The sequence below is a fragment of the Stylophora pistillata genome, chromosome 1 (genome assembly GCF_964205215.1).
Source record: "Stylophora pistillata chromosome 1, jaStyPist1.2, whole genome shotgun sequence".
NCBI lineage: Eukaryota > Metazoa > Cnidaria > Anthozoa > Scleractinia > Pocilloporidae > Stylophora > Stylophora pistillata.
In genome coordinates, this window is record NC_142519.1 from 14,962,176 (window position 1) to 14,985,542 (window position 23,367).

At 39.4% G+C, this 23,367-nt stretch overlaps 2 protein-coding genes across 5 annotated transcripts in view; both read right to left on the reverse strand.

Annotated features, from left to right (window-relative positions):
- The window catches only part of LOC148741351 (uncharacterized), an 11,915-nt gene extending 9,989 nt beyond the window's left edge, over positions 1-1,926 (reverse strand). Inside the window, exon 1 of the mRNA XM_088739782.1 lies at positions 1,721-1,926. Within this exon, the coding sequence (XP_088595908.1) occupies positions 1,721-1,787 (67 nt within the window). The 5' untranslated portion in view covers positions 1,788-1,926. The remainder of the gene's footprint in view (positions 1-1,720) is intronic.
- A 4,111-nt stretch (positions 1,927-6,037) lies between these two features.
- On the reverse strand, positions 6,038-11,299 carry LOC111324271 (uncharacterized). Of its 4 annotated transcripts, none has more exons than XM_088739817.1 (6): positions 11,078-11,299; positions 9,641-10,369; positions 8,565-9,215; positions 7,696-7,727; positions 7,031-7,265; positions 6,038-6,666 (listed from the first exon to the last, which is right to left on the reverse strand). In XM_088739817.1, exons 1-6 carry the CDS (start codon positions 11,112-11,114, stop codon positions 6,254-6,256), a joined length of 2,097 nt encoding a protein of 698 aa, XP_088595943.1. In that variant the 5' UTR covers positions 11,115-11,299; the 3' UTR covers positions 6,038-6,253. The 4 variants fall into 4 exon arrangements, with proteins under 4 accessions (XP_088595943.1, XP_022783524.2, XP_088595932.1 ...); XM_022927789.2 differs by having other exon boundaries at positions 7,696-7,844; positions 11,078-11,298; XM_088739806.1 differs by having other exon boundaries at positions 7,696-7,952; positions 9,641-10,354; positions 11,078-11,296.
- Between the last annotated feature and the right edge of the window lie 12,068 nt (positions 11,300-23,367).

Genomic DNA, 23,367 nt, shown 5'->3' on the forward strand with positions numbered 1-23,367 from the left:
AGTTTCATCAATCAACAGGTGACATGTAAACGAGTGGTAGTATATCGAATCTACAGTAATCTATGGATAATATTCGATGATAACACAAGCGGTAAATGGTGTTGGTGAATGGAAAACCAAACGAACGAACGAACGACAAACGATAAACTTTCTAGATGACAAAAATATGTTAGCGTATATATTCCAATTAGTGAAAAGAAAAGACTTACAATGAATTAAACATTGAATTCGGTTACCTTTTCCATTGTCAGTTAACTGCTAAAAGTATGGAATATAACATTTTGCATTGAAAAGCATTCACGTGAGGTTGAAAGGCTATTTTATGGGGAAGGGTAAAAAAAAGTTTCAACAGTGGATTAAGAACCTCGTGGCAGAAATTTGCCATTCTTTAGCCAAATATGATCAAGCAGGTTCTTATAATATGGGTTACAGTTAAATTACAGGATAAACAAACCAAAAGTTACTCAATTTATTGATGTGTGTAAAAGAAATAGAAGATAATTTACACAAAATGCCCAATATAATACACTAGTGCAAACACTATATATGCTATATAGTTAGTTGTATAGAAATAGCACAATTTAGTGTTATTTACTTGTTACAGGAGTTGAAAGTTACAGTTATACAGTATTATATATAATTTTAGCCCGTATAAAGCTTATTTATCATTCTTATGATATATATGCAAAACAATGACAACTGTATCCCCCTCTTAGCAATTAAGAACCTAATTAAGAATCTGTTTTGCCAAAATTACAATCAACTACCCCTTTAAACAAGAAACTTTTTTGCAAGACTGCCAAAAAATAAGGTTCTTATTTACTGTAGTTGTGAAACTGTGCGATCACAGGTCAAATGTCAAGAAATGCGAGATACATACGAGGTAAAGCGGCAAACATTGAAGAATATCGTTGTTTGAGGTTCTCAAGTTAGTAAAATGCTGGTGAACCGAGCGAAAACACTTTTTCTTTTTTTGCTTGTTTTTCTCTTTTGCCTCTCCGATTCAAGCTGTTAATAACGCCTTTAACTGAATAAGTTTGGACTCTAAAGGAGGAAAAGAACACCTCTTACACATGATGCCAAAAGGTCGAGAGTAATTCCGAAAAAGGCGATTTTAATGTCTCGAAGAAGAAAGAAAAAAAACCACGGAATTTCAATGGATTTGCATTTAGTTTAACCTAATTGTGGTTTTAAGATTGCGATGTTTTTTGAGATTTTCGGACCAGCACGCGTGGAAAATGATTATCATTTGGTGCTTTATTCGTAACCGTCATACATTTCATTCGATTTCCTTATTGCGTCTCAACACACAAACAGGGTGGCTGTATGAGAAAGTGACAGGCTAGAAGATTTTGCGAGTAGATCTCCGTCGTTCGAACGAAATACCATAACGTGAAAAAGATAGTCTCGAGCAGGGGAAAAAGAAAAAAAAAGATCTTTGATAAGGAATCGAACTCCAAACCTTCGAATTTGCGATGTGATGTTTATTCGTTTCCGGTTTTCAGGAGAAATGTGCAACTATTTTAGGTCGATTTCCGAAACGCTGATACATACAAATTTCTCATCGTTTGGCTCGAACAAAGCCGTTTGCGAGAATAACCGCTAGCTTTATAAACGGTCAAAAGTCTTAAGAGAAGAACATAATAGAAATGAAAGGTAAAACAGTTAAAACTGTCACCGTTGTAGCAAAGGAACCTTATTATTTCGTTTCGTGACTTACCTTTCTGTACTAAACTGACGAATACAACAGCAAGGATCAGGGATGTAATTATGAGGTTACTTGCCATCTTGTACTCGTTAGGGAATACTTGCTTTGTTCCAAATTGTATCTGCTACAAAGAGAACTAAGGTGAATTGGCTTCGGACGAAACACGCGAAATTTAAATAGCGCACACTTGTGGCTATTTGCCCATTGAAATGATGATATTGTTTCTCAATTATGCATCTCATTTCCTCGTGACTTCCGTTGTAAAATCAGGATGTGGAAAAAGTGGAACGCGGAAAGGGGATGTTGAACGAAAAAAGTAAGCGTTTGTTTAGCAAGTTTAAAATGTGATAGAATTTTACGAAAAAAGATTCTTGTTCCAGATTAAGAGCGAAGTGTTACGATAGAAAACAGCAGCAGCAGTTTCAAATGAATTACAGTCGTTCCTCGGAGTTTACAATATGATCGTCCGGCAAAGCGAAATTTCGATCCTTTTGTACATAGTGGTCGGTTCGGAAGGGTTTCTAAATTAGAAAATGCCTAGATTGCTAGATAAATCAGAACTTTGTTGTGATCAATGGCTAGGAGAATCCATCGTTTGAACTACCTCGATTATTCACTAAACTGATGTTTTTTAATTATGAAATTTTAATTTGGGGGCAGCTTTTATTCAGCATAAATCTGTACTCAGTATCTTATCACCGCCTTTGATTTTGTGTCCAAATCTATCAAAAATTTCTTCTTTTTCACGATTCTTTTGATTAAAGGGGGAGAGAAGCGCATTGCAGAGTGTTTACCTAAGGTATTACTTATCGGCTCTCCAGACGGTTGGTTATGTGGTGTGACTACACTTTACGCTGTTATCATCTTCAGTTTATAATACGATGGTACCCCAGCCTTCGGTCCTTTTCTAATATAGTTATTTGAGTAGAAAATTTTGGGCTTAGATGAGGTTTTCCTTCAGTTTATTTTTCTGAAATACTGTCTGGTTCGTAGAGCTAAAACAATTTGCATCGATGCATATGAGTAGAAATTTGATTGATTGAAATCGGAAATGAAGTGTTTAATTTTGATTTATATTTTAAGCAAATTGGGAGGATAGCTTGATAATTTAGTTTCCTTATAAGAGTCTGGCTCAGGAGGCGGCCTTAGTTCGCGATACGAGCGCAAAATTAGAGTAATTCTTTCCCTTTGGTCATCACGATTTACGGCACAGGAGTCCAAAATCCTGCCACGTACTTGAAAGCATTGAGATGTTAATCTTTCATGCTGTGGCGACCTTGTCGAACCGGTAGGGTCGTGATTGTTGATTTTATCAGCGTGCGATGAAAAGCAAGTAGTTGACATTTGTGCTATCATGTTTGCGTGAAGAAAGTTGATTGGGGAAAATCTTCAGGTCTGAAAAGACGTGTCTTCCGTCCTTGCTTCGGAAAATATTCGTGGCATTTCATTCATTCTAATAGTTTTAGTTTGTTTTAAATGAAAGAGAGATTGTCAGTCAGAGTTGATAAAAAAGTGAGTATGTGGTCTAGCTTCAGCCTCTAAATGAGAAGCACAATCCCGTGCGATGCAACAAAAAGTAATAAAAATATCACAACAGATGATAAAATTTATTGTAACCTAAGAAAAGTTACAATGTGACGGGCAAACGTGAGGATTCGTCTCTAGTTATCATCTTTATATCTTTGCGCTCAGCAACCACTTTCGTTTTCCCGCAACCATAAGCAATGTTTGAAAGTCCTATTATGATCCTGTTCAATCTTCGTGAGTCCATTCCAAATTATAATTTTCGAATAGTCTGCACGAATCAGCTAAAACTCAATGAAGCGAAAGATTGAGGTCAGCTTCAGTCAAGAGCATTGTCAAACTGAAAACGTACTTGCATAGTAACATCATGTGTTCTTTAGAAATCAGAAGCGAAAATAAAAACACGTGAGATTGATTGTCAAGAACCATTAAATTAAGTGATAACACACTTTGCCTCGAGCGGTTTTGAGTCGTATTGGCTGCTGTTCACGTAGAGATGTAACCTTCTGCCACAATTAGCATTGCAGCCTTCGTGACTAATAAACGCTTCAGCTGAAGCGTTGGGTACGTGGCTTCAGCGCAAAGGAATGAAATTCTTGTCTTGAACCTCGCGCCTAAGACAATGTTTCTTTGTATGAATTCAGAGTCGTGCAAAGAAACATTTCGCGAATCTCTTTTTTCCATTAATTTCTCTTAAAATTTCCTAGGTTGAACTGAGACAATGTTTGCTTGTGTGGACTGATTCAAAACCGTTATAAGAAAGACGCACCTTTCAATTTTATTTTTATTTTACACATTTTTTTTTCGGCTGTAGATCAAAATCGGTAGGGATACATAACTGAATACAATACCATAGAAAAAGAACTATTGCACGGTTGTGCTACTAAGAGTTTTTGTTTTTCGTTACTGTTTACTTAATACGAGAGGGACTCAATTTTTTAATTGCTGATCATGTCACGATAGACTCGCATGGTTAGTTCCACCTTTCGGTCGGTTTATCTGTGATTCTAATGACAAGTTATTTGTCCCGTGCCGACCCGCCCCCACTCCTGGTGCGTACTGTATCTCATCGACACATTTAAACTATCACTCTCCAATATATGTCGCTGAATGAATATTCTCCATGCCGTCCATCATACGTTCTTGTAACGCTTCTGGTAAGAAGTTAGCGTCAACTCAAATAATACCCCCCCACCCTACCCCTGGTTCGGTAAGACTTTCCTACTTTCTTCCAACCTGTCTTAGGTTGTTGACAGAGTATTACTATAGTAAGGAGTGGTGGGGGGGGGGGGGGGATAAAAGGATTTAAAATGGAACTGCGTTTCGATGCTTCGTGCAATTTTACCACGATATCTAACGCTTATAAATAATGCCACTCCAGAGAGACTAAAAGAAAACCGTAAAATTTTTTCTCCGATATTGAGCAGCATGGTAACGGCTGTAGTGTATTTATTAAGATCAAAACACTCCTCGTGGTCCTCTAATGTTTTGTTTTTACATATCACAAAAAGGAAAAGCGGCTCAGTAACCTACACGCCGCGAACACACGGCTAATATCTAACAAAAGAGTTGTAGATGTTTAATATGAATTAGCACGAGTTCTAATGAGAGTTCTTACGACAACACATGTTGAAACATGTGTTGTGCTTATTCTTAAAAAAAGAAAAATTCAAAAAACACTAAGAGAGACCCTAAATTATAGAGATTTTTTTTTGAGCCATAAATAGCAAGCAGTAGAGTGGCTCGATTGAAACTGATTGTCAACAATCCTAAGACTTTGATCTTCATATGATATACGATCCTCGCAGTAGATAGCGCTATTTAAGCAATAGCGAAAATCAGACCTGAAAAAAATCAGACCTGTACGGGATTCGAACCAGTGACGTCTGCGATACTAGTGCAGCGCCCTACCAATTGAGCTAACAAGCCAACTGGGGGCAGGCCGTAGAGTTGATTCGTAATAAACCCGTGAAAGTGATAAATCAGATACAATGAAATATATGAAGTTCATATATTTTGAACTGCGGCATTAGATACATATGATATATGATCCTCGCAGTAGATAGCGCTATTTAAGCAATAGCGAAAATCAGACCTGAAAAAAATCAGGCCTGTACGGGATTCGAACCACTGACCTCTGCGATACTAGTGCAGCGCTCTACCAATTGAGCTAACAGTGGTTCGAATCCCGTACAGGCCTGATTTTTTTCAGGTCTGATTTTCGCTATTGCTTAAATAGCCCTATCTACTGCGAGGATCGTATATCATATGTATCTAATACCGCAGTTCAAAATATATGAACTTCATATATTTCATTGTATCTGATTTATCACTTTCACGGGTTTATTACGAATCAACTCAACGGCCTGCTCCCAGTTGGCTTGTTAGCTCAATTGGTAGAGCGCTGCACTAGTATCGCAGAGGTCAGTGGTTCGAATCCCGTACAGGCCTGATTTTTCTCAGGTCTGATTTTCGCTATTGCTTAAATAGCGCTATCTACTGCGAGGATCGTATATCATATGTATCTAATACCGCAGTTCAAAATATATGTACTTCATATATTTCATTGTATCTGACTTTGATCTTCAGCGAGTAATCGACTTCTTGGTTAAATGTTTATCGTTATGGCACTCTGGTACTAAAACAAAATCTCTATATGCGAGCCTTCCAAATTTAATTTTCTTTTATATTATGATAGCCATGATGTCAAGGTTTATTACCTTTCACTGGATATTTAAGTGTCGCCTATTTGGTTAAAGTAACCCACCCGTTTCCCCCATGCTAAAAGAAAGAAAGACGAAGTAAAAAATTGTCTGAATTATTTAATTCTTCTTAAAATGATTATGCTATCGACGTTTGGTCATTTTCAGATATTTTTCGCTACAGGAAAACCTTCTACAGCAACAAAAGAATAATGAATGTATTTACTATTGACATCAGGCAATGCACCGTAACCAAGTGGTTTGATTATTGATTGTGGAAGTTATTTTTTTCATTTGCACGAAGCGCTCAAAATCAATTTCAGTCAAAGTGTTCCCGATATGGTTGGTCTTGAAATGGCTTAAGGGGTTTCTTGGCAACCTCATCCATGACTGTTTCGTCACCTAGTCTCCCTATAATGTACTCGCAACCCTCTAAATGTGGCTGGATGACGCAGTCCGCAAATTTCTTCATGTGATTTTCCAAATGAGTCAGTGGCGAGGATCCTTGTGACAAAACCTGATAATGAAAGTCTTTTTCACTGAAGGTCTTTTTATGCGCTTCAATTCTGGCCTTAGTATCATTTCGCACCTGCCAAATCCGCAGCTGACCAATCATGTAAGCGGTAGCCTGACCCGGGTTGCTTTGATACCTTGTAACGTCTTTCTCGGCTTTGTCAGTTCTGTCCCAGGCTTTCTCGGAAAAGAGTTTTAACGCTTCCCATCGTTTCATTCCTGGAGAAAGAATAAGATTGCCAATCCTCCAAGGGTTAGTGAAAGAGACACAGGTTACGCACACAATTTACGTCCTGCCAAGTACATGGGTTTTGATAGACCTGTTTCTGCCTTTGCGTGTCGCCGAAACGAAGCTCAGTTGAAGTATTGAAAATGACCAAACAGATAAAATGAGATTGAAGGTAAATACGCGTAACGGGCTTCGAGTGCAGAAAAACATCCATGATCCACTCGCGATTGCTATAGTTTGATATTTGATCAGTTGCAAGAATTTCACGAGTTTTCAAGACGAACTGCGAAGCAAAACCAATGCAGACCTGGACTCCTTTCGACTCAAAACAAAAATTTCTTTGTTTTAACTGACCTTTATAATGTAGCCCGGAATCTATCATCAGGCGCAGTGCTCGCCATATTTGCCACTTGATCATGCCATACAGCTGAAGCGGTTTGTCGGCATAAGCGTCTGTCTCTGCAGCGATCAGCGGATTCTCAGCATATAGAGCCCAGCCCTCCGTGAATGCAGTGTAATAAGAGATACCGTTCAACCAACTGATAACATCCCCACACTTGTCACTGAATAATTCCTTAAGCCCTTGACCCTATTATAAGAAACAACAACAACAACAACAACAAAAGATGACGCCCTCTTAGAAACGTCTGTTATTTATTTACAGGTAATAACACGATTTTGAGTGCAATTAGGTGTTAATAAGCACGAGTACATTTTTCAATAACAACGAAATTGTACGAGCCCAAAAAATTTAGCAAATGCTTCTTTACAATTGCAACCTGACGTCTGTTTTTCTTGCTTTTACTTGTGAAGATAACTGCATCACTCTACTGACGGGTGTCGTCAAAGAGAATGCGCACAAAAGGAGTGAAAGAGATCAGCGATATGCAATCGAAACGTTATGATTCATCTTGTAAGCAACTATAGACGATCAATAATAGGCTTCGTTATTGAGAGAGAAAAATTAAAATGGCTATATAAGGATGGTGTGGCTAGAAATATCTTGTAGTCCCAGTTACCTGTGTGTGGTGCCCTGGCCTTGCCTCGTGTGCTGCAACAGAGAGAGCACTGTATTTTGGACCCAGGTCCTTAATAAAGAACGGCAATCTATACTGGGCAGGTTTGGTGCAATCTTTATCACTGGATCTGTAACTCTGGGATCCAGTCCCTGGATTAAAATTTGCGACCATTTGAACTGGACAATTCGGAGTGCTTTGATGTTTACCAGTGAAATAAAACATGTGAGTAGTTTTTGGTTCAAGATCACCAAGCAGAGCTAGATAAGATGAATGACGCGGGCAACTTAGGCATTAGTTGAAAACTAACCGGGTTATTTTCAATTGACTATAACTAAAGCAAAGCTTAATGCAATACACATTTGGTTACTACAACAGAAAAGTTTCCAGTTAGCTATATTTTCGTGCATCTGCCTACATGACATATCTCGCGCATAGCAGTTAGTAAGGCAATGGGAGGAAGTTTGACATTAATGATAGTATTGTAACTTTTTTCATTGACAAACATTTAGATTGTTAAGCAAAAGATAAAAAAAAAAAAAACATGCTCTTCTCCTCATCGTCTATGCTCACCGCATCATGAAGAACGAATATTCAAGATACTCAAAAAATAAGCTGTAGCGAACAAAACAACAAAACAAAAACGCGAAACTTTGCCATTCGCCGACGTGGACTAGGCCTTAGCCTTTCGTGAGTGAGGGAAGCCACATATAAAGAATGAGGCAATCTCAATGGGCTCTTTGTTCCCTGTATAGAGTAATGTGGTCACATTTGGGTGGTGGATGATAACGATAATCCATCGCTAGTTGTCCAACCCACACGTCAGTATATGTGATTTATATCATGATTTCTATTTTAGACAAGACACTTACAGTTCACATATTCAAACCACGCCTTCATAGCTTGATATCTCCTAGGACAGTAAATCTTTGCCTTCACCATACTAGTGCACTTGTCAAATGCGTCTTTGTTGCTCTCGTTCAGTGGAATCTTCTCGCCATTAAAATACATGCTACGATCTTCCAAACGTTTCTTAAGTTCCTGTATGGCTTTGTCTTCACATGTTTTGTCTGTAATTTTCTTGGCTATTTCAACCGCTTTCGGATAAAGCTGACGGACCATTCTCTCCCCTAAGGAATACACGTCATTTGGTGTCATTTCTGTCGTCGTAAAGTAAGGTAGCAACATCTCATAGGCTCTTTTTCCACTCAAGGACTGTCCAGTAGGTAGTTTTCCAGTAGTTCGTATTCTGGTTTTTTTTCCATATTTGTAAACGTAAGACAGGGGTAGCGAAGCCAAACCGCTGGACAATATATTCGGGACGCAGTGCTGCGAATGGTTGAACGCCAAGTAATTTAATAACTCATCCAATGGTTTCCCTACGTATGCCACCAGAGAGTCATTTATAGAAGTACGAACAGAGACCTTATGTGTCTTCTCCCACGAGTCAGAGGCGCGTTTATCGAGTTTTGCAAGCCATTTTGGATTAACAATTTGTTGCGTGAATGATTCTGTTAGCACACCTTCAAAGATATAGAATCAAAGCAATAATTTAAAAAAAAAATGCAAAAATATGCGAACTATAAGCGTTGGTCTCATGCAGTCAATTTCGATCACTGACATTTGAATGAGTGGCTTTTGTATCTATAGCTAGCTTTAAAAATACTTTCCACCTTCGAAACGAGCCATTCCCTGTGACGAAGGGCTAGCGCTCAAGGCTCCAGCTTTAGAAACTTCTTAAGCAAAGGTGCCAATTTACGTTATCAACTCAGTTGAGAAAAGCAAATTATTTTGCGATACCCCCTACTGACGCAGCATCACGGCTTCTTTAAAAGACTAGTTGCGTTGCAATTTTTTAGGTGTTTATATAAAAGTAATCGCTCTCTTCCGAGTGAGCTCCGAAATGTACCGAACTGAAGATTGCTATTGACAATAAATTTTAACATACCCTTGGGTCCATGTTGGAAGACTTTTAGGTAGGCTCGCTGAATGGAGTATAATCCATATTGGCAATCTTCCGCTGAACGTACAAATCCCACCTTTATACCGTATTTCATGTTTTCAATGTACTGCATTATCGAATCTCTCACCAGCTTTAGCCGATCTATCACATAGCTCACATCATCTTCCGTCTTAGGCTGTATACCCCACCTCTGGTAGGTGAAATGAGCCTGTAGATCGTTTCCCATGTTGCATATTGGATGCCAACAGAACGTACCAGGACCGAGCATCCAATCTCCAGCGTAGTAATTCTCTTCGTAGGGTGCTCCAAAGTTGCTCTGTAAAAAGTGTTTAACTTGAGCGATTGCCTTGCTCTCGCGAGGCTTAAGCTTATAGCTATTCACTTTTTTCTCGAAGTTATTAGCTTCTTGGTAAAGAGCTCTCGCAGCGTCCGTTCGCTTGCGAATTGCACTGGGATGGGAGTTGTATGGAAAGAATTCTCGTTGGACTGATTCAGGTGTCGAATCCGGGTCATAGACCACATTGTTTGGATTCATCTTGTAATAGGCTGTTTTGACCTTGCGAATAAACGCCTCCAATCCGACGCGTTGCGCTTCACTCGAACAGCTGCACAGTACAGATGCACCTCTTCGCATGCGCAGTTTCGAAGCATCTTCGCTACATTCTGAGTATCCACCCAAGATCAAACTAAGTGTAACTCCTACAAAGCAAAACACTAAAACAACGGCTGTAGTTCAATACTAAGTAGTTTGAAGCAATAACAATACCGCTATTACAAATTTTATGGCAAAAGGAGTTATCTGTCTCTCTATGAAAATGGTCTCCCAGACGAATAAACGATTTGTTCAATTTCAGTTTTACGTTAGTCATCGTTGACTTTAAAAAGTGAATTTAGTTTGGTACGCAGTTTGATTTTTCTTCATAAGTCTGTGCGCGCTCGTAATTGCTTTGGAACTTTGCCATTTGTTTTCTTACTGTGCTTATAAAAGTACCCGCACATGACTCTCAAAGCCAAAACTACATCGAATTGAATTGTACCGTTTAACCATCAACGCCTTCTTGAACTGACGGCACAAATTATGCGTCTTGTCGGGTTCCCATGAATGGAGGGGGAGGGGGGAGGGGGAGGGGGAGCAAGAGCCAAGTTCTAGTCTTTGTTCATAATGTCTCTATGAGGTCAGCTGGTTATGATTTTCTCCCTTCCCCTTCAGTTACAGGTTCTGATTAATTAATTAAAGAGAGTGATAACGTTGTGGAAACAAGCTTTTCTAACTGAATTGAAAGTTCAGCGTTTGTTGGCTAATAATCAATTAGGAGGTAATCTAAGGCTTATATTTGATTCCCTTTCGCAAACAGGCACAAGCTAGTAACAAAAAATACTTCAAAATAGACGTTCTCATGATTCTTCACTTGAACTTCTCACCTCGTATTCTCCTCAGGGTGGTTATATGAATCTTCATTATTTTGTCAGATCACTTCATTACAACAGACTGGCTCTTATTCCGGTAGCTCATTCTACCACAGCTTATAAATTTAAATGATCACCTTAGAAACTTTTCAACCTCAGAGAGAAATTGATGGACTAAATTTTCATAAGGTTTGTTCGATTATGTGAACTAAAAAACAAACTCAGGTATTATACTGGTGCCTCAGGATAACAAACGGGTAGCTGTAAGAACCATACCAACCGTCGGTCAACCATCAACAAACAGTCACGCGAAACGAAACCGAAGTACTGGAAGAGCGTAGTACAGTCGAACCTGACCCTGCATGTATTGAGCGGTCGGTTACCAAAGTCCCGAGTTTGTTTCCCCTTTGATCACTGTAATTTTCACCTTCTATTTAGTGGTCACGGTCACCCTTTACAAAATCTTAACGGCCTGTTTGTTTTGTCTTTTACCTGCATTGTACGGTCACCTAAAGCTGACCCACTCAAATTAAAGTAAGAATAATCTTTCAAGTAATTTTTGATCCATGTTTCTCACCCGAAATAAAAGTAAGTAGCATTTTTTAGCGAGATTCTGTACATTAAGTGGTCAATTATAGCATAAAGTGGCGTTGTGTCATCGTTCTTTATACTATACCCGTAATCTGTAGAACTTGTAATAAGCGGTTAACCTGTATTCAGTGGCCACCCCGCCATTCGTAGGGGTGACCACTAAATACAGGTTCGATTGTATCACAATCACAATTCTACTTATACACATTCTGCCCTAAAGAAGAGTTCTGTTTCGATAACTTTGGCAGCGTCAGAGAAGGACCGAAAACTAGAGGTACGATATCCCTTGTCCTTTAGCTTCAAGAAAAATTAGAATAATTTCACCGAGCAAAAGACGTTTTTTGAAAACCCCACAGAAGTTTCCACCCCAAAGGTTTGTTTTAGAGGAGTTCTTGATAGTTGCTGATGAGAAAGTGGGTATATTCACTAGTTTGGGTAACTTTTGACCGTCTCCATTAGTTGTAAAGTCGTTTTGTGTGATAGCGTGGCTTGGGACACTCTTACGAGGATGATTTTGACCGTAGCGGATAGGTCAGATATTAATACAAGGTTCTACATGGCCATAATAATGTTGGGAATTGCCTCCAAGATTGAACCAACACACTTACATAAATCCCAATTTCTTCTCGTTTATTATCAATAACCGAACGCTAACAACGAAATCGACAACAACACCCCCCGCTGTCACTGTTGAAAGTCTCCTCCCCGCTCACGTGTTCTGCTCCATCGTTTATCACTGTCAATCATTGGTTTTGGGTGTGTCATTTGACACTTTCTCAAGTCACATTGTTTACGATCAAACATAGCGCAAATCACGCTAAGGGTAACAAACGACTAATGATCACAATATTACGCACGATTTCCGACAATAATGAAAGTGCCTGTTATGAAGGGGCACGATAAGTGTCGTGACGGCTGAATTATTATTTTCTGCAGTTTTTCTTAGTTGAGGTTCAAACACGTTTTCGAGTAATTTTAGTGCGCTTGCGGGCAGAAACGTGTATTGGGGTGTTCCGACCACATTCTTGGCGAATAATAGCTGTGGTCTTTTGCTTCCTGTTATGAATCATTAGTGGTAATTAAAGATTGTAATCGGATTACATTCGGCCATTTTACAGGGCTCGACTTTCAGAAAAAAATCTTGGGGCCACCTGGCCTCCAAGTTTTCATTTTTGGTCGCCAGGAAAAGCATTCTAGTCGCCAAAAGTTATCTTCAAGAAAAAATAGAATATAGTACAGTACAGGTCTTTTAATAAACCTCAAGAAAATCGTCAAGAAGTTACAGAAAGTTAATCCTGAATACAAGAGAAGACCTTCTACAAAACAGGCTACATACCTGGGGCTACATAGCCTTTAGAATGGCACTTGTTATGAAATTAAGTTTTCCGTTTTGTTACTGATATTTTAAGGCTTCCTTTCCAACGGTTCTCGCCCGTGAATAGTTAGATTAAGCACCGCGAAAACGGCGAACGCTGAACGTCGGCTAGCCGTTTGTCGTTTGCCGTTCAGTCCGCGATGTTCGTTTGTTTAAGCTTCCCGACGACACGGCAGAATCGCCATTCACTGCGACTAAAAATAATGGATACAAAGAAGTAATGTATTTTCCGCTCGAATTTGAACTCTATTAGTTTTAAGAGCAGTTCATATAGAAGTAAGATGATAAACGAAGCTTAGCTATAAAAGCAAGCGATCAAAATGTAGAAATAGTCGGTAAAAATGGGCTGCAAGTACTCACGTTTTCGCGTTCCCTTCAAACGGGAAAAATGTCCTCCTCGAGTAGAAACGGCGGCAGGCAAACGGCAAACGCGGGAAATGTAAGGTCACCTGACCCTCTCTGCCGTTCGCGGGAAAAAAAATACGTGGTGCTTAATCCCTCTAATGTCCGTTTGCATTGATTAACATCGCTTACCCGTGGGCGGCTGTCAATAGTGACTCGTAAATTCCCTCAAGGAGTTATTCAAGCTTCAGGAAATAAAATACACTTGCAGTTAAACAAATTTTTGGAATTACAAAAAGACTTATTTAGGCTATTAAAGAACAAATCTGCAAACATTTGTTTTGCGTCCCACATTTGCAGGAATGAACATCGGTGGAACATGATCTAGTTCGTTGCCTAGCACGTGATCGAAAGAAGATCATCAATATTTTTGGGGAAAAGTTGATTTGGCGAGAAGTCTGTTCGACAAACAGCGTGACCTCAACGGTACTTTATTAGAAGTCAATAAAGTACAATTCATCACAATAATTTATCACGTATGATGGACGATCCTCGCAGTAGATAGCGCTATTTGAGCAATAGCGAAATTCAGACCTGAAAAAAATCAGGCCTGTACGGGACTCGAACCACTGACCTCTGCGATACTAGTGCAGCGCTCTAACCAATTGAGCTAACAAGCCAACTGAGAGCAGGCCGTTAAGTTGATTCGTAATGAACCCGTGAAAGTGATAAATGAGATAGAATAAATATATGAAAATCATATATTTTGAACTGCGGTATTTGATACGTATGATGCACGATCCTCGCAGTAGATATCACTTTCACGGGTTCATTACGAATCAACTTAACGGCCTGCTCTCAGTTGGCTTGTTAGCTCAATTGGTAGAGCGCTGCACTAGTATCGCAGAGGTCAGTGGTTCGAGTCCCGTACAGGCCTGATTTTTTTCAGGTCTGATTTTCGCTATTGCTTAAATAGCAAATGTCAAAAAAGTTTACTACTGTAAAAAAGTATTACAATTGTAAAAAGTAAACATTAAAAAAGTTTACTATTGTGACTCGTGCATGTAGATTTCACTTTGCGTTTGCTACTGAGCAAGTAAATAAAGTAGCCAAAAGGAGAATGGAACACGATTTCATCGGCTTCATACGCGAACGCGAAAGTATCAGTATTGAACTCAATAAGGAATTTTAAAACTAAATCAAAAAATATTGGGGCCAGCCTGGCGACCACGTGTGAAAAGTTAGTCGCCAGTGAATAAAATGTAGTCGGATTGGCGACCCTACAGGTCGCAACGTGGAGCCCTGTTTTAATGTCGAAACAAAGTAAAACAGTCAACGTTAAGGAAATAAGTGTCGTGCACAAGTCAGGTCACAAAAAGAAACAATAATGAATGTTTGACAGTTTGGGTTTGCGGCCGGACGTACGTATCTAGGGCGTTTACGTGCGATGACAATAAAACTAGTGAACTTTGTATCATGAAGAGGAGTGATTAGTACGGTGGTGATGAACGGAAGTACGACAGCAATAAAGTGAAGAAAACGACAGATACAGTCCTAAGTGTTTGTTTAACCAGCGAGCGTGGAGATATTCCTAACGCAGTTGAAGATTCTGCAAGAATAAGAACGGATTCTTTGTTCCTTGTGAGGCTCTATTATACTCTGTTGGGCCTCTTGTGCCACGTTTTCAGTTCTTATTTCATTTTGACGTCATCCATGATCTATGGCAGATCCAACGTACGGCAACACGGGATCCATTATTTTTTTTTTAAGTGTGAAGTACTTGGGCTTAGGTGAAATCATGACTTGAATTGATTAACTTTGCTTGGTACCATGCAATTTTAGTTGCCTAACACTTCAGAGTTAGTTGTCAGTTATATTACGGCGTTAGGAGGGATAAAACTAAAGATGCCTGATTCCGGCGAAGCTCATGTGAAGATTCATAATCATGCACACAGCATGTAAATAAATACCCCAACGAGTGTTGTATCACAACAAATCAAAGTTATTTTGTATTTGTTTTTGTGCCAGAACCGCGGCATATACCGAGCAACCTAACATAACGGACTAGGAGGTTCAAAAAATATAACGCAAGCTGAAGATATTACTAAATAGATTTGGAAAAAATGTATGAACGAAATAGAAAGTAACACACAATATTAGCATGCATGGTATATAAACTTCATCGACATCGTCCTTGAGAGGTTGATCCTAGTGAGCCTAACAATTCTCCTTTTATTCCCTTAATGCTCTGTTCTTAATGCTCTGCATTTGGAGACGACAGTGTTAGCCTACATTGACTGAGGAAGGGACACCAAAAACTTTTTCAGAAAATTCATGGGTTACATAGGTTACATATGTTACATAGGTTAATTGACCACTCCCCATGGGGGCTTTTCAGGGCCAAGTCCCACCCATCCTACCCCAGGGGAGGACATCCACCACACAGTTATCTCGTGCGTGGGAAGTTAACGTCTCCTACCCCTAACCCTGCAGAAGATGGGGCCTACGGTTTATTCGTCCTTATCCGAGAAGACTAGAATATCTATCCATTTCTTGATATTATAGAAAGGTAGCAAATTCTCCCCAGTTACTTTAAGACCATGAGTATTGGTCCGGCCGGGGCTGTAACCCTCGACCTCCCGCACAACACAATTCAGCGTTCTAACCAATTGAGCTAACTGTCACATTAGTAAGTTCTAGTAAATGATCACCTCATAGAATCATTGAAAACCTTGTTGCATAGATAAAATCGGCAAACCAGTTCTCTTACTTTTGTGTAAAATGTTGCATATAGAAAAGAATAATCAGCAATTTCCTCAAACACTATGAAATGAAACGCTAAACAGTACACTTATGCTGGGTAACGTGTATTAACCTCCTCATTTAATAACGCATGTAACCGCATTGAAACCTTCGTCCTTTCTTAGAGGCCCTAAGACAAAGTGTCCGTCGTTGGTCACTGCAAATTTCGGTTTGTCCTGGAGCTCAGAGGTAAAGGAAACACCTAGAAGAATTGTGCGGCGGTATTCGCCATCTCTGCTATAGAGCGAGACACGTAGGGCGGAATCTTTGCCTTCTGAGAGGATACACAACTGTTCACTAGGCTGATGAAATTCCATACCATGGACAACACCTTGTGGTTTCAGTTGAGCCAGTTCCTTTTTACCCTGATAGTATTCTGTGATGCCAAATATGTGAAGGGTGGAATCTTTGGGGTGTAATACGATAACATGTCCATCAATAATTGTACAAAGACAAGAACTCGGATCGACGCATGCAACAGTAATACTGCGACCATTCTTCTTACTATTTTCGTATACATCCACTATGAACGCTACATCTGTGGGTTTGAAGTTAGGGCCCGCGTTCTTGAATATGATTGACCAGTTGCGAACGTCCTTCTTCTTTATAAATGACACCAAAATGTTGCCACTGCTGTCAACCATTACTGAATGGACTTCATTTTCTGGCCTGGTTTCAAAGCTGTGATGCATTTTTGCCTGTGTATCAAAAATATAAACAGATCCTCCAGAGGGTTCGTTGCCGTTTCGGCTGGTTAGAAGATACACGTTGTTGGCCTGATCAGTTGCTAAATCTCTAATCTCAGTATTTTTCCATTCATCAGGAAAAGAGAAAGATGTGGAAAACTTGCCACTTTTGTCAAACACTTTCACTTTATATTTTTCTCCAATTATAAATTCTTCTTTCGTATTTCCGGCGATACCTGTTATCGATTTCAATCCTTGTTCTTCTTCACCCTCCTGACCCAACAACCAAGGCTTCATACTAATCTGTTCCTTTCCCATCTTATGAAGCTCTACAGCAATTCTTGCGTCGCGTACGAGATCGATTTTTTCTCCATCAACTTCAACACATGGCCATTTCAACAGTTGTCCGTACTTACTTCCGTCTTCCACGAACTCACGCGTTAGATCGTAAATATCGCGATTCATTTGACAGACGGAAGCAACAATTCCATTTATTTCATTCTTGGCAAACTTGAACTTGAAACTTTTATTTAGCTTTGCTTTGAAATTCTTCTGGACTTCAGGCATTGAGAGAAGGTCTTCAAGACACGATCTCAGGAAGTCTATAGAGCTCGCGGGGTTGTCCGCTTGCTCTAAGAAAGTCGCCATAATACGAATCGCCATGGCAACCAGGCGTTTATCAGTACTCAGGCTGTCGTTAGAAAAGGCTTCAATTGCTTTTTTACGAGCAACTTTGAAACTCTTTTGGGCTTTTTCAATGTCCTTCTTTGCGTCTTCACTTAAATCGACGGCGTGCAAGTTTTTTATTCCTTTCGCCAACGAAACAATGCTGTTTTCCTTTACTTTGATGGCCTTGATCGTTCCGACTGCCTCAGGCAGTCTTACTTCTTTCCTCTCAACAGCTTCTCTGCCGACTATTTCTTTGTCCAGAACCTTGTCGAGGGAAACAATTCCGTCATTGAAATGGGTTATACTGGTATTCAGGGGTGCCAATGCCATTCCTTCCAACTTCGACTTGATGTCGCCCGTGTTTTTAATGATAAACTGGCGTAGTTTAGCATCTACAACGTCGCCATGATTCAGTTTTTCTGCTGCTAGGGTGCGACCTATACTAATCAGTGCACCGATGGATGAGTCTATCACAGCTGTAACGATGGAAGACGACATTGCAGTTTGATGGCAGAAACGGACTGCACGATCAGGCAGGAATAAAACAGAGAAAAAGATGAGTCCCTCGTCACGGATTTGTGAAAATTTCTTCTGTTTGCCAACGGTTACAGTCGAAATACGTTTTCGTTCCCATGGATACCCCACTTAAAATGGAAACTGCTACGTGATGCTTCGACAAGTGTCTCTTGGTTGACTTCTTTCCGGTAATTGTTTTTCTCGGCCGCAAGAAAGTTAACCTTTGAAGCACTTACCCTTAAATTTATTTGGCGGGGCAAACCGATCAAGCTAACGCACGTTTTTGCAATTCTGCTCCAAGAACTGATTGTGCAAACCAACCTCAAGAGAAGAGAGGAAAGCTAGAGAGGCATTACATGCCCGAATCAACCACTATCAATTTATTTACAGTCGAACCTTGATTATTCGGACTCGTCGGGACTAAACGAAATAGTCCGGATAATTAACAATTATTCTTTGGAATCGAGGTGAAAAGTGGCTATATATTTACCGAGCCGCGAAGCGGCGAGGCAAATATTCCCGAAAGCCACTATTCATCGAGATTGAAAAACATAATTGTTTTAGTATATACACACGAAGTGATCTCGACAAAATTAAAAGGAACCCATTTAAAGTCAATTTCCTCTTGTGAAACTTTAGCGAAACGCGAGTTTACGCCCGCTATTTTGTTTTTCACATTATCCACTCGCTCGGAGGTGTACATTGTTGATTAGCCCGAGATAGCGAACCAATCAGATTGCTTGAAACGCCAAGATCACTGTGTGTATATAGTAATGGAGAATATGAATATTAATGAGGAACAAGAAAATGATTAAATCAAGAAAGCGACAAATTGGTTTTTTTTCTCCTTTCTCTCATTGCAAAATTATAGACTGTTTATCTTTTATCAAAAGAACGGGTCGCTTACGCTTTAAGTACATGATGATCATGAATAAACATTCGTGACGCCGTGTACGCCGAGCGAGCCAACAGAGCGTTAAATCTCACTTAGCAACAAAGCAAGTCTGAGCCGATCAGACCTCATTCGAATGTTCTTCATCAGTTACGACGCGTGCGAGCGCTGCTTTTGCTTTTTGAAAGCGAAACAAACTCACCTTTACTTCACTTTTTAATGCTATAGTTCTGAAAAGAATATGACTACGGATCTTGATCATGACTAATAAATATTCATGACAAAATTGGGACCAGAAAAGAAGTCCGGATAATCGAGAAATCCGGATAATGGAGGTCTAGATAATCGAGGTTCGACTATACTAACTTTTTCAAATGAATAATTAAAATTAACGTAAAATGAGAAACGTTGATGTTAAACCTGGAATGTTAACATGTTTCAGCCAGCTGTAATGCGAGACTGTTAGGTCATTCAATTTACGTAACTTACCGAACGACTGAGATGCTTTAAAGAGATGCATGGGAAGAGGAGGTCGGTATTCACTAACAACACTGGCGTCGAGGAAAATCGTTTTCATCACAGGATTCCATCATGTTCTACGCATGGAACTTTAGCAATACCGACCCTCATTTTGTGCAGTTAGAATTTTATGTGATTAAATCCCTGTTTATTTATTTATGATTTCGGTGGTATTGTCTTCAAATTGATTACCTTAACGATGTACCTTAACGGTTCTGTATTTCGAATATTTTAATGCGACTCATTGCTGTCGATTCTGCTGGACCAGAACTATTTACTTGTATCAGCTGGTAAAAGATAGTTTCTCAGAAGTTATTTTGCGTTGAAGTCACGAACAAACACTGACATTTTCACTCTAATTGGAGTTCCCCATTCAGACAAGAAAACGGATAAAATGTTTTTCATCCAAAACAATACGTGCCGTAAGAATTTGGAAACGCAACAAATCGCTTGACCGCATTTTCGAGCATGCGCACAATAGAGCTTCCTTAGACTAAAACAATGGCAATAAAATGATATCACATTGTAATGTGTGTTGGTGTCGTTATCACTACAGTTAGGCAGTAAGGCTAACGGGGCTCTACTCTAAGAAGCAGAGCACTGTAGCTTGAAGGATTGGCTTCATCTGAAGAATTGCTTCATTCCAGCTCATCTGTGAGAGAGCAGTTCTATGACAGAACCTTCCAAGCCAAAGGGGTGGAAATGGGGAGCAGAAAATCCTAATAAAGACATAAACCACTGCCCTTCATCTAAAGTTGAATGTGAGGGCAATCCTCTGATTACAGAACCCTTTCCTGGGTCAATCGCTGTGCATATGAAAATCAGATAAAACTGAAATTTTGAGGATTGATTGCCAACCATTTTATTGCTAAGAGAGGCAAATGCCCGTGCTTGCTCATGTATTTCATGGATTCCTTTCATTCACGAATTGACAAGTTTTCTGTTATAAATTTTCTTTAATTCATGAATGTTTGCCTCAGAAAAAACATTGACTAGATTCTTTCCATCATCATAAGTGATGCCATGCTTGCTCAAGTATTTCATGGATTCCTTTCATCCTTGAATTTATAGGTTTTCTTTTATAACTTTTCTTTGATTGATGACTGTTTGCCTCAGAAAGAACATTGACCAGATTCTTCCCATCATCATAAAAGGGTGGAGCACTTTGTTGAAAGATGTCATCGTCAGAATAGGAGATCTGTCTGCGGCCACTCTGTGTCAGGCTGCCATGGCGACGCTCCTGTAATCTCTTAGTGTGGCTAAATGTAATGATTGACAAGATTGCAAAGATTGCAGCAAATGCCACGCCTATCATAATTCCAGCGTAGTGATGACTAAAGTCAATCATTTCCTCGTATTCTCCTTTTGAAACTAAGAAACAGTAAAAAAGCTAAAAGCTAAGTTGAAGAAAACCATATCACACTACATCAATAAAAAGCAGAAAATCGTCAAACGAACAGTGCATTTTCAAATTTTATAGTTACTACACCCTCTTCAACAGGCTGGGCCAAAACCCTTCATGTACCTATAGTTCTGAGTCTATATCATGACAAAGTCACTTCTAACCTCCTTGTTACAGTATCTTAGATGAAAGTGTAGATATGTTTGCTCACTTTTTATAATAATAATATAATAATAAATTGAATTGTTGGGCTCTGTATAAAGCGAAGGGGAGAAAGTTGAATCCAAGGCATAGCCTATGCTTTGGGATCTGGAAGAGAAAGCCTGAAAACCAACGATCTAACCAAAAACGCTCTTAATCACACTGTGAGGCACCAACTGAAGCCCAATTTAAACCTGGAGTCTTTTCCTGCTTTCACATGTGAAGACAACTTTGTCACTCTATTTTGACGGGTGTCGTCAAAGAGAATGCACACAAAAAGAGTGAAAGAAGATCAGCTGCATGTAATTGCAATCGAAATACTATAATTCACCCGTAAGTAACTATAGACGAGCTATAACTGGCTTTATTATCGAGGGGGGAAAATGATCAACGCCTTCTATAACATCCTGCGAGCGGAGATCCCTTCTATCTTCCTAGAAATGTCGAGAAAAGGAAGATCGAAGAGACCTCTGCTCGCAGGGTACTTCTATAATTGACGAAACAAGAAAAGAAAGATTACCGTTTGAATATCGATCACTTGATATGTATATTTTTTTTTTGTGAAAGGGCCCACGTCCTAGTCTGTGTTCGTAATTTTCACGTGAAGTCAGCTGGCTATGATTTTCTCCCTTCCACCTGCCGGTTCTAATTAATTGATTAATTAGATTGGTCTTCGAAACAAGCCATTCTAACTGAATTACAAGTTCAACTTTTGGTAGCTGAATGATAATCCATTGGGCAGAATGCCTATTGCTGTTGCGACATTCACTTGCAATAGCAAAAATTATAGACCTGTAATGTTAACAGCGAAGCATATATTGGTTGACTTTGATTAAATGAGATCTTACTCCCTCTCTCCCACAGGGAATACTGCTTTCGTTCATTAACTTCTCGAGGCGGAGTTAAGAAACAATGACCTTGCAAGTTATGGTTAGTGCTATTGTTTCGTTTCATCACACTCTAACAGCGAGTTTTAAAACCTAGCTATTGAAAATTCTTAAGCCTTCAACAGGTGTTTGCACCCTACTTTCTGCCAAACCATTTAAAATCAACAAACTTTTCACATCATTGCAAACCCCTCAAGTTTTATTTGTAGTTTAGGCATTATGAATTTTAAGAACACACACAACCGAGGATATGTCAAGAGCTTATTCAGTAACAAATTTCTGTCCGAGGTAAACCTCTCATCGAAGCAAGGCGTTTATCAACAAAAAAACCTTACATCTATGCAGGCTATGCCTTTTTTCACTACCTGCAACTCAGCTATGCTGAAAATTGAAATGTCCTTGCAAAACTTCGGTACCTTATCTGAGACAATGTGAACCTTGTTAAAATATTTTCCGAGGCACGCAGGAACAGACGGGCCTTCTCTGGGACCATAAGCCGCTTTAAAATGCCTTGTGTTGCTTGAGGTTACTTTAAGTCACCTTAAGTTGCCTTAAGTCGCCCTAAGTTTCCTTAAGTCGCTATTGGTCATGCAATCGTGTAAGGGCTCCACTCTTTAAAATTGACACCATTCCCTCGACTCCAATCATACGGATCAGAGAGGGAAGGATGACAGCCGAAGGGTTGGTGCACTGGACTCTAGATTGGGCAGTCCAGGTTTGGTCCCTAGCGAGGATGACTGCAATGTGTTCTCAGGCGAGATACTTTACTCTCAAAGTGCCTCAGGCAGCTATCTGTTATAATCAAATCTCTCTCTTGAATTTCATATTTAACAAGTAGATCAAAAGGTTGACACGGTATATTATCATCAGGAAATAATAAATATAATAATATAATTGATAAGTAAAGATTTGTGAAAACATTTTACATTAAAAATCTGCGATAAAATATTGGAAAACATTACACGACGTTTCGACGTTTCCAGAACGTCATTATCAAGTGAGAATGAAATAACAAAACTAAGATCTATGTAGAAGAGAAAATTAATAAATTAAGAGTCATTGAAATTCAAACAAAGAGCTTAGCCTTAATGGGGTCGCTGTGGGTGTTTATATTAGGTCTTATTGTTCTTATCATGTGTACAACATTTCTTTGACCAGGGAATCCCATTTCGTGCTACATTTTTTAAGCACCCGAAATTGGCTCTCATTGAGTAAGTTAACGTTCCCATGAGCATCTTTCAGATGACGACCAATGGCAGAATATCGATGATCAGCAATGAGTTGAAAGAGATGGTGTGTCGTATATCCGACATAATTTGAATCGCACAAATCACATTTATAACAATAAACAACGCTGTGTTGGTTTACGATATGTGTCTTGATTTCTTTAAGCTTAAGATCATGCTCAAGTTTCTTGCAGGTG

Excerpts from the sequence above, each read along its gene's own strand:
- LOC111324271 (XM_022927788.2), bottom strand. The coding sequence starts at position 11,114 with ATGAAGATTCATATAACCACCCTGAGGAGAATACGAG. Across the intron at positions 7,266-7,695 it reads GGCCAGGGCACCACACACAG|GGTCAAGGGCTTAAGGAATT; the intron begins GTAACTGGGACT and ends TTCTTATAATAG. Across the intron at positions 6,667-7,030 it reads TTCCGGGCTACATTATAAAG|GAATGAAACGATGGGAAGCG; the intron begins GTCAGTTAAAAC and ends TTCTTTCTCCAG.